Source organism: Bufo gargarizans, chromosome 5, assembly GCF_014858855.1.
Source record: "Bufo gargarizans isolate SCDJY-AF-19 chromosome 5, ASM1485885v1, whole genome shotgun sequence".
NCBI lineage: Eukaryota > Metazoa > Chordata > Amphibia > Anura > Bufonidae > Bufo > Bufo gargarizans.
Genome location: NC_058084.1, coordinates 401,832,103 through 401,844,195, shown reverse-complemented (window position 1 = coordinate 401,844,195; position 12,093 = coordinate 401,832,103). Strand labels below are relative to the sequence as shown.

Genomic DNA, 12,093 nt, shown 5'->3' with positions numbered 1-12,093 from the left:
ATCCCAGTTCAGATTCCCATGAAAGCATAATTTTCTTAGTCGGGGCAGGGAATTCTTCTGTGTCGTCCCCGATCTCTCCCGAGTTCAGAATGGCATAAATAAGAGATATGGAATGCCCAGGAGCAGAAGTAGCTAGGCATAACTTCTCAAAATCAGATAGTGAGGACTGTAGTTGCGTACCGGGTGCCAGAGATCTAGTAAAACTGCGTAATTGCAAGTAGTGAAACCATCGCCCAGGTGAGTCAGGGATAATATGGCCTAAATCCTTAAGATCTTTAATCCCTCCAGTCGAATATATATCTTTGACCCTGATCTGGGGTCTGGAGTGTAAGCCGAAAGCTGGTAGAGTCAACAGCGAGGCTGGCATCAACGGATGACCAGATATGTTTGTGAGAGGGCCAGGGATTGTAGCCAACCGGGTCGTGGAGGCGAACTTGGTCCAAATGTGTACTAGAGAATATAGGAAAGGTGATAATCTTTCAAGAGGTATCTGGGTCAGTGTATTTGTCGGAAACCAGAAAACGCTGGGGAGAAGGCCAGGGGCTAGCGCGTGTTCTAATTCAACCCAAAGCTTTCCCTCTAGATTATGGGTTAGGTCAATAACGCAATTGGCGACCGCCGCTCTGTAGTAGGAGAGGAAGTCAGGCAATCCCGTGCCTCCATGTCCCCTGGACCTGACCATAAGATTGTAGCTCAACCTAGCTTTGGATCTACCCCAAATAAAGCGGGATGCGAGTCTCCTTAGACGTGCAAAGTACGAGGCTGGGATCCGACAGGGGATCGTCTGGAATAAATAAAGAAGTCTGGGCAGAACGTCCATTTTTAGGGTGTTTATTCTACCAAACCACGAAATGTTCAAGGCTGACCAGGTTTGTAGGTTATCTTCAATGGTGCGAAGTATAGGAAGGTAGTTGAGCTTGAACAAGTGGGAAGTGTCAGACGAGACATAAGTTCCCAGGTGTTTAAGCTTACTCGGAGCCCATTTAAAAGCGAATGCGTCTTTGAGCGCAGTGACCTCTCGAGAGGGGAGAGAGATATTTAAAAGTTCAGACTTTTGGACATTGACCTTGAAGTTGGATAACGTCCCAAAAATCCGAAATTCCTTCAGTACCGAGGGGAGACCAATTCTAGGGGCTGTTAAGTACATCAAGAGATCGTCAGCAAACAGTGATAGTTTATGTTCTATATTGCCAATGTGTAGGCCTCTAATTGCATCATTGGCTCGCAAGGCATTCGCCAGGGATTCCATAACAAGAATGTAGAGGAACGGGGAGAGAGGGCATCCCTGCCGCGTTCCGTTTGATATAGGGAAGGCATCCGACAGGACACCATTGACACGCACCCGAGCAGTGGGGCCAGAATATAAGGCCATGATTCTGTTTATCATCTTGGGACCCACCCCAATATGGCTCAGAGTCTTTTCCAGGAAGTGCCAACTGACCCTGTCGAATGCCTTCTCCGCATCCACCGAGAGAAGACACATGGGGATCGTTAGCTGTTTAGCTTTAGAGATCAGACTTATGGATTTGATGGTATTGTCACGGGCCTCTCGTCCCGGGACAAATCCCACCTGCTCTTTATGAATACATTTCGGTATGTGGGGGTGTAATCTTAAGGCCAGTATTTTGGCAAAGATCTTCAGGTCAATGTTAAGAAGGGAGATGGGCCTGTAATTAGAGCAAAGGGAATGATCTTTGTCTGGTTTGGGATGGCTGGACCACTTTAGAAAACAATCGCGTTTAACTTTTACCTTTTGTGTCCCCCCCCATTTCCTCATAGATTGTAAGCTCTTGTGAGCAGGGCCCGCACTCCTGGTGTTTCAGTTGTATATTAGGGTCCATTCACACGTCCGTGTGTGTTTTGCGGATCCACAAATCACCGGCACTTAATAGAAAATGCCTAATCTTGTCCGCAATTGCGGATAAGAATAGGACTTGTACTATTTTTTTCTGGAACGCAATTGCGGATCCGGGCAGCACATTGTGCGGCCCCAAAGAAATGAATGGGTCCGCAATTCCATTACGCAAAATGCGGTATAGAATTGCGGAAGTGTGAATGGACCTTTAGCCTGTAATTCTATGATGTCTATTTTGATTTGTACATGAACTTTCTGAATTGTAAAGACCCTTATTTCGCCGCGTTCCAAATAATTATGCAAATTGGATTTAAGTGTCATAAAGAAGGTCCTGTTGATAAGATGCACCTAGGTTTTTGTGGAGGAAATTAAGAAAAGAAAATATTTGGAACCAAATGATGTGCTTTTGGTGGGTTTTGAACTAATGGGAGGTCTGTGGATGGCGCACTGTTACTGGGGGATCTGCGGAGGACAGTGTTATTGGGGGGGGGTGATCTGCGGAGGACAGTGTTTGGGGGGGGGGATCTGCGGAGGACAGTGTTTGGGGGGGGGGGATCTGCGGAGGACAGTGTTTGGGGGGGGGGGATCTGCGGAGGACAGTGTTTGGGGGGGGGGGATCTGCGGAGGACAGTGTTTTGGGGGGGGGGGGGATCTGCGGAGGACAGTGTTTTGGGGGGGGGGGATCTGCGGAGGACAGTGTTATTGGGGGGGGATCTGCGGAGGACAGTGTTATTGGGGGGGGGGATCTGCGGAGGACAGTGTTATTGGGGGGGGGGATCTGCGGAGGACAGTGTTATTGGGGGGGGGGAATCTGCGGAGGACAGTGTTATTGGGGGGGGGAATCTGCGGAGGACAGTGTTATTGGGGGGGGGATCTGCGGAGGACAGTGTTATTGGGGGGGGAGATCTGCAGAGGACAATGTTATTGGGGGGGGGATCTGCGGAGGACAGTGTTATTGGGGGGGGGAGATCTGCGGAGGACAGTGTTATGGGGGGGGAGATCTGCGGAGGACAGTGTTATGGGGGGGGAGATCTGCGGAGGACAGTGTTATGGGGGGGGGAGATCTGCGGAGGACAGTGTTATTGGGGGGGGATCTGCGGAGGACAGAGTTATTGGGGGAGGATCTGCGGAGGACAGAGTTATTGGGGGAGGATCTGCGGAGGACAGAGTTATTGGGGGGATCTGCGGAGGACAGAGTTATTGGGGGGGGGGAATCTGCGGAGGACAGAGTTATTGGGGGGGGGGGATTCTGCGGAGGACAAAGTTATTGGGGGGGGATCTGCGGAGGACAGTGTTATTGGGGGGATCTGTGGAGGACAGTGTTATTGGGGGGGATCTGGGGAGGACAGTGTTATTGGGGGGGGATCTGCGGAGGACAGAGTTATTCGGGGGGGATCTGCGGAGGACAAAGTTATTGGTGGGGGATCTGCAGAGGACAAAGTTATTGGGGGGGGGGGGGGATCTGCGGAGGACAGTTGCAAACAGCTCATTGGGGTGTCAGAAGTCAGACCCCCACTCATGCGATATATCCTAAGGAAAGTGAACACAACCAAATAAAGAAATACCACAGCTAGACCGCACCTCCGAAGATAAAAAATAATAATTTATTGAAACACACCAATTAAAAACATCAATTCATGGAACAATCCCCACTAGTGGGTAGAATCATATGCAAAATGCATCCGGTACCACCATCAAGCAATGAATGTATAAAATAGTCAAAGATATAACAAGCAAATGCATAAAAAACATCTAGTAGAATATTTATCAGAAAGACAGTGGTGGCACATGTGAAATAAGAACCCACAGGGGGGAAAAAAAAACTCAAGCGTATCGCTAGAGCATGTACTAGCTTCCTCAGAGGTCCATGTGAATGTGCATTTGCGTTTCGACATTATATACCCTATTAAATCAATCACTTATCAAATATAGCTGTGGTCAAATACATAAAGTAATAGAAAAGGGGGAGGGAATGGGGAGGACGTGCGTGGGTAATACCTGGATTCTCCCAGGTGCATGGTCCAAGCGCGAACGATGTCGTGTTGGAAGAACAAATGCACATGAGCAAGATGGCGCCCGGGCGGAAGTCGACGCCGCGATGCGTTCCAAAGGGCGGAAACACATCACGGCCTCGCAAACGCCACAGAGCGCCAAACCACACAAGTGCATCCATGAATGGATCGCCGAAATTTATGTTTTTAATTAGTGTGTTTCAATAAATTATTATTTTTTATCTTCGGAGGTGCGGTCTAGCTGTGGTATTTCTTTATTTGGTTGTGTTCATGTTCGTTTTTTGATACCAAGGCCTGCACTCCTCTATTATACTTACAGGTGTGCCCCCTGCCCCAGCTCATCAATGCTCAAGTCCCAGAAGACCCATTTAAGGCTCTGCAGATTGGATCCCACCCTGGTAGGTCAGGAACGCCTTTGCCGATCTCCTCCATCCTTGGAACTAGACATTCAGCTCCTGCCCAGCAGACCGTAATATGGTCATTTGCAGGAACAGTAGTGAGAATTTCTGACAACTACTAATCCACGCTCACTGAGCAGGCTCGGGTTGTTGTCACAGTCTATGTGCTTAGCCTGTCAGCTGATCTCATAAAAATTGGTAGAATCGGGAGAGGAATAACTTTCCATAGAAATGTGTCTGCCTGGCTTGATTTGTCTATGTGAGTGCCTCTAGCCCTTCATACAGCGGGCCGGCATGAGTTCTGGGAGTCGGACCTCTGCCGATCTGTTATTGATGACTCTGAGGATAGGCTACCAATATCTTTCCACTGCATATCCCCTTTCATACACATCTGACATGCTTGAATGGTGTAAGATCTAAAGGCGTATTCCAGTTAGATAAAGTTATCTATAGCCAGGATAGGGGATAACTATTAGATCAGTGGGCATCCGACTGCTGGAACCCCACAATCATGAGGACATGGCCCTGTACCCCGAAATTGAATGAGCGAATGGTCAAGAACCCAGACAGCTTGTCCACCCTGAGGAGTCACTTACCAGCCGGGAATGTCCGATCGCAATAATAAAATCAAAGAATGGCTCGAGTCCAGCTTTTTGTGCAGGAGAATTCTCTTGTACCTAAAAACAAAACAAAAACAAATATATATATATTGATTTGCTCAGAACTGCTCACAATTTCAGGATTTGATGGAAATTAAGGGGCGGATTCCAAATTATGCTCCCTAATGCCCGGGCCCCTCATATAGCTTAGGGCAGTGTTTCCCAACCAGTGTGCCTCCTGCTGTTGCAAAACTACAACTCCCAGCATGCCTGGACAGCCTTCGGCTGTCCAGGCATGCTGGGAGTTGTAATTTTGCAACAGCTGGAGTCACACTGGTTGGGAAACACTGGCTTAGGGTCCATTCACACGTCCGTGTGTGTTTTGCGGATCCACAAAATACGGACACCGGCAATGTGCATTCCGCAATTTGCGGACCGCACATCGCCGGCACTATAATAGAAAATGCCTAATCTTGTCCACAATTGCGGACAAGAATAGGACATGTTTTATTTTTTTCGGGAACGGAATTGCGAACGCAGAAGTGCAGATCCGAAATTCCGTATCCGGGCATCACATCGCGTGTCCCCATAGAAATGAATGGGTCCGCAATTTTGCGGAACAAAATTGCGGACGTGTGAATGGGGCCTTACCCCGGCACCCGCGTTGCTCCTGATCCCCGCACGGCCGCAGATGCATCTCCTAGTGTCACCCGCAAGATGCAGAGGTGGCCATGCGGGGATCAGGAGCGACACCTGGCCCATATGCAGCAGAAATCTCAGTGGCGGCCTAACTAATTTAGCCTAACATACTGGATGTAATAGCACATTTTCCCTGTAGTGGCTGCTGCAGTGAAAATTAACCACTGATAGCAACTCCCCATCAAACCGGATGTCTTGTCATCAGGATTTGTGGTGGTCCCTCATATTTATAGCGGTTTTGTCACAAAACATATTCTATATCTTTCAAACCAGCACTTGAATCTGAATACTTATGCAATTGCATGTAATTAAAAATGTACTATAGCAAGCGAGCTATTCAATAAAATCTATCTGTATAGCGCCTCCTGCTGTTTGTTCTTTTCCTTATTTTTGGTCCGTCTCCCTGAGCTGGTCGAATAAGATCAGTTTAAATCTTCAGATGCCAGCAGCCATATGATCTGGTTGAAGCAGTGACAGTTACAGGGAGAGAGCTGCAGCAGAGAGGAGACGCCCCCTGAGCTGCCAGGCTGAAGAGAATCTAGCGATTCTAGCAGAACAATTGGAGCAATGAATGTGGAGATCTCTGGATCCATGTGAGGTACAGGGCTGGGTCTAGCTTTGTTACAAAGGTATTGTTATGTACTATGTGATCTCTGATTTTCATTTTTTACATAAATCATGGCATAACTCGTTTAAAGGGGTTTTCTATAATCAAATTAACTCTCGCCAAACTAAATCAGGCCTCATGCACACAACCATATTACAGATCTGTAGTACAGCACCCACAGACTAGTACAGGCCCACGTAGTATAGCACCCACAGACTGTTACAGGCCCACGTAGTATAGCACCCACAGACTGTTACAGGCCCACGTAGTATAGCACCCACAGACTGTTACAGGCCCACGCAATATAGCACCCCCAGACAGTTACAGGCCCACGTAATATAGCACCCACAGACTGTTACAGGCCCATCTAATATAGCACCCACAGACTGTTACAGGCCCACGTAATATAGCACCCACAGACTGTTACAGGCCCACGTAATATAGCACCCACAGACTGTTACAGGCCCACGTAATATAGCACTCACAGACTGTTACAGGCCCACGTAATATAGCACCCACAGACTGTTACAGGCCCATGTAATATAGCACCCACAGACTGTTACAGGCCCACGGGCACGTAGTATAGCACTTACAGACTGTTACAGGCCCACGTAGTATAGCACTTACAGACTGTTACAGGCCCATGTAATATAGCACTTACAGACTGTTACAGGCCCACGTAGTATAGCACCCACAGACTGTTACAGGCCCACGTAGTATAGCACCCACAGACTGTTACAGGCCCACGTAATATAGCACCCACAGACTGTTACAGGCCCACGTAATATAGCACCCACAGACTGTTACAGGCCCACGTAATATAGCACCCACAGACTGTTACAGGCCCATGTAATATAGCACCCACAGACTGTTACAGGCCCACGTAATATAGCACTCACAGACTGTTACAGGCCCACGTAATATAGCACCCACAGACTGTTACAGGCCCATGTAATATAGCACCCACAGACTGTTACAGGCCCACGTATTATAGCACCCCCAGACTGTTACAGGCCCACATAGTATAGCACCCCCAGACTGTTACAGGCCCACGTAGTATAGCACTTACAGACTGTTACAGGCCCACGTAGTATAGCACTTACAGACTGTTACAGGCCCACGTAGTATAGCACTTACAGACTGTTACAGGCCCACGTAGTATAGCACCCACAGACTGTTGTAGGCCCACGTAGTATAGCACCCACAGACTGTTGTAGGCCCACGTAGTATAGCACCCACAGACTGTTGTAGGCCCACGTAGTATAGCACCCACAGACTGTTGTAGGCCCACGTAGTATAGCACCCACAGACTGTTGTAGGCCCACGTAGTATAGCACCCACAGACTGTGTAGGCCCACGTAGTATAGCACCCACAGACTGTTGTAGGCCCACGTAGTATAGCACCCACAGACTGTTACAGGCCCACGTAGTATAGCACTTACAGACTGTTACAGGCCCACGTAGTATAGCACCCACAGACTGTTGTAGGCCCACGTAGTATAGCACCCACAGACTGTTGTAGGCCCACGTAGTATAGCACCCACAGACTGTTGTAGGCCCACGTAGTATAGCACCCACAGACTGTTGTAGGCCCACGTAGTATAGCACCCACAGACTGTTGTAGGCCCACGTAGTATAGCACCCACAGACTGTTACAGGCCCACGTAGTATAGCACCCACAGACTGTTACAGGCCCACGTAGTATAGCACCCACAGACTGTTGTAGGCCCACGTAGTATATCACTCACAGACTGTTACAGGCCCACATAGTATTGCACCCACAGACTGTTACAGGCCCACGTAGTATAGCACCCACAGACTGTTGTAGGCCCACGTAGTATATCACTCACAGACTGTTACAGGCCCACGTAGTATAGCACCCACAGACTGTTACAGGCCCACATGGTATTGCACCCACAGACTGTTACAGGCCCACGTAGTATAGCACCCACAGACTGTTACAGGCCCACGTAGTATATCACTCACAGACTGTTACAGGCCCACATAGTATTGCACCCACAGACTGTTACAGGCCCACATAGTATTGCACCCACAGACTGTTACAGGCCCACGTAGTATAGCACCCACAGACTGTTGTAGGCCCACGTAGTATATCACTCACAGACTGTTACAGGCCCACGTAGTATAGCACCCCCAGACTGTTACAGGCCCACGTAGTATATCACTCACAGACTGTTACAGGCCTATATTTTACTACCTGTGCCACCGATTTTGTGCGGAGGTTTTCTCAGTTTCGGCATGAATCATTGCTATCAGTTATTATCTGTGGAAAGGCCTTTAATCAAGAAGTGCAGAAAACAGGGATAAGATCCAGACGGCGTGTACTTGAGGGCCTGGGAACATTGCCTTCACCGACAGAAACGCAGCAGACATTCAGGAATCAATTCCAGAAACATAAGACAGTATTAGTATTGACGGTTATCTTGGTTAAACACACTGAACATTAAAAATAGAGAGGAAAATACTGGGGACATCTGTTGTCTCCTTCCCCAGCAGGTGTTGGTGGGCTGGATAGCTGACAGCTCCTGAAGGTTCGGAGTAAACAAGGTCACTGTGGACCAGCGTTTACAGACACAATATCTGGAGTCTGGAAGTGTCAAGGCTTCACCTTCATTCAACCTTAAAGGGATTGTCCCATCTAATTGAATAGGTTCCAACATGCAGAGAAGTGGAATACAAGATACTTACAGATTCCAATGCATGAGAAGTGCCTCCTATTATGGGCTTTCTTCATTCCTCTCCTCCCAGTTATCAGGTCGTTGTCAGGAGATATGGCCACTGTTGCAATCTTGAATTGGTGGCCACACTTGCGCAGTTCAGGGAACACTTGTGGTGGCTGGGATCGAGCGAGTGCCTCGCATTAGGCTCTGTAGTTTTTGTAGCACAGCTCCAGGACATGCACAGTAGCCTTGGAATGGTTCCACAGCAACATACCGGGCTGCTCACACCAGCCTAAAGAGTTAATGTAGCATAGCTCCAGCGCATGCACAGTAGCCCTGGAACTGTGCTACACAGCTCTGCCACTGCCAGAGCAACGCTTGCCTGTGCTGTCAATTAGGGCGGACCCCCCCCCAAAAAAAGCACAAAGTTCAGGGCTGCGGAAGAGCTGCAGCCCTGAAATGGCGAGTTGGGACAACCCCTTTAAATCTCTAACATTACTAAACTTATAAGCATCCATATGATTTGAATTAGACCACAGATTACTATCCATTTTGGTCTTCACGCTTAGGCCTTTTAAGTATTTCAGAATCTGTGGAGAGCTGGGTGGTGGTCACAGCAATAGCTGTCATTCGCAGTTGTTACCTGGAATCTGTTACACCTCTACAATAGTAATAGTCAGTAGTTTTGATGATGCTAAACTGCTGACAGCACTAGGTAGAACAGGACAACCATACCTTTTCTGGAGATTTTACTATCAGGAGTAGTGTGAATATAAACTTTTATTCTTTAAAAGGGACACTGTCACCTGGATTTCACTTACTGAGCTGTTACCATCACCACATCAGTCTGCATGATTTACATTGAAATATACTAGTATTACTGGCCTGTGTCTTGTAATTGGTCTATAAAATCGCTTTTATTATTCTGCTAATTGCCTCAATTAGGAGCCCAAAGGGCTGTCCCTCCGGCCGTTGGAGCCCAGCCGCGCCCATTACTTCGGAGCCCAGCACCGGCTGGGCTCCAACGGCAGGAGGGACACCCCCTTGGGCTCCTAATTGAGGTAATTAGCATATTAATAAAAGCGATTTTATAGACTAATTACAAGACACAGGCAGTAATACTAGTATATTTCAATGTGAATCGTGGAGACTGATGTTAACAGCTCCGTAAGTGAAATCCAAGATTGTTCCTGCGAGTGCGACATGCTCTCTACATTGAGTTGCTTCACAGCCCACCCTCTGCTATGAGTGACAGCTATAGCATCCATCCAGACCACTACAGAGCAGAGGGGCGGGCTGTGACACAACTCCATGCAGACAGCACTTCACACTTCCTGCGCTTGCAGGAGCAGAACCTGGCAGAATAAGCACGCTTCAGTATTTTCTCTGTCCAAAATTCCGGAACACTTGCCGGAATGCCGGATACGGCATTATTTTAAATTGAAATGCATTAATGCCGGATTCGGCCCAAAGTGTTCGGGAAAAACGGATCTGGTTTTGCGGTCTGCGCAGACCTTTAAAAATGTGAAAAAGATAAATACCGGATCCGTTTTTTCCGGATGACACCGTCTACAAATGGTATCCGTTTGCATACAGATTGCCGGATCTGGCAGGCAGTTCCGGAGACGGAACTGCCTGCCGGAATCAAGCGACGCTAGTGTGAAAGTACCCTAAAATGGTACAAAATCCATGTAATAAAACTCAGACACAACAGCTGACCGCAGCCCAATGTAGGCGCTCCCTCCTCTGACTAAATAAACCTATAAACTGGGCAGTAAGAGCAGAACAGGAGCGTTCCTGAAGTAGTAGGAGCTTTATCAGGCATTTTTGCTATTCCGATCCCACACAATTTCAAGATTTGACCTGATAAGGACAAAAACAAGATTTTTTTCCTTCGTGGCCATATTTCAAAAGGAAGTTAAGGAGGCACAAAATGTATTTGTGTACGTTTAATCCTTTATATTGTGTTTTTGATATATTTAATAGAGTATAAAAGTAACGTTACAATAAGCAAGGGTCCCCACTGACGTAATAACATCCATAGCTATAGACATCAATAGACATAAAAGGTTGTCCCTCAGGATTATATATATTTTATAAAGATCAGTGGGATAAAAAAAAAAGTACTCACTTGGTCAACAGAGGTTTTACAATTATGTGACCACTATGGGAGGATGAGCAAAATGTACCAGGCGTCCACCATTACATACTGTCCACCTCCCACCGCCCATGGTGCCATATCATGAAGAATAATAAAGCAACAGGACAAAAGGTGCTAGCGGGAAACTGTCTCCTCCATTAATGTGGTGCATATGCTGTCCACAATGATGATGGAGGGTAGAAGCCAACAAAAAGATGTCTGGAGGAAGCCATAAGCAGCAGAGAAATTCACAGCTTCTGAAGAGCTGGCTTTGAGGTCCAAGAGTGAAAGACCTGGTTTGGGAAGCGGTGCCTGCAGTAGAGCAAGATAAGCATTGGATTAGGTGAAGCAAATGTTGAAGATTGAGTCAATAAATGCTGTTAAAGATAGTCCTGGCCCACTTGACAATGTAAGCTCTTGAGGGTGTTTGTCCGAACAGATGGCCAGACCATTACAGCTGGTCACTAGGGTGCTTGGAAGTCCTGTGACCATGTTATTTTCTGAAGCCCCTTTCAACAAAAATAAATAAAAAATGATGAGGACAACGTCCATAATTTCAATGGAAGCTAAGCCAGTGACTCATCTGTACTATGATGTGTGATGCAATATTTGATGTGCAGGAAACATACAGTTTTCTGTCCTCTAGTGAAAATAAGAGAAGTTCTGGGAGTTCTTCCCATCGCTGGTAACTCTTGTGTACTGCATTACATTGGGTTTACAAATTACAAGCTAAAATTTTCTCAAGATTCAAGTAGTGATTGGAAGGTAATTGAGTAGGGCTGTACACAGGGTGCTAGAGGCTTAACATGCCGAGACCCCAAGGAAAAGGTTATCAGAAGACGCAGTTGTGCACGCTCTCTGTAGCGGTTCCTACATGGCGACCATTAACATGTACAGACATTCATTTAATACACAGATGTCTTGAGTTTGAGCGAGAAAGGATGCTCCTCAGCGGCCTTCCTCTCAGATTCATTTTTCCCATTAGGGAATACGCATAGGAATTGTCCTGGTGGAAGGACCCCTTTAACATCGGTCTTCCTCTCACTAAACTCTCCCCCCCTCCAGCCTGTCCTAAATGCCACAGCCAGGATCATCTATCTGA

At 47.3% G+C, this 12,093-nt stretch overlaps 1 protein-coding gene and 1 pseudogene across 1 annotated transcript in view; one reads left to right on the top strand and one right to left on the bottom strand.

Moving 5' to 3' along the window:
* Window positions 1–12,093, top strand: part of LOC122939476 — a 284,892-nt pseudogene that overhangs the window by 150,059 nt on the left and 122,740 nt on the right.
* Window positions 1–12,093, bottom strand: part of GORASP1 (golgi reassembly stacking protein 1) — a 37,459-nt gene that overhangs the window by 17,345 nt on the left and 8,021 nt on the right. Inside the window, exon 2 of the mRNA XM_044293313.1 lies at window positions 4,862–4,942. Coding sequence (XP_044149248.1) covers window positions 4,862–4,942 — 81 coding nt within the window. The remainder of the gene's footprint in view (window positions 1–4,861; window positions 4,943–12,093) is intronic.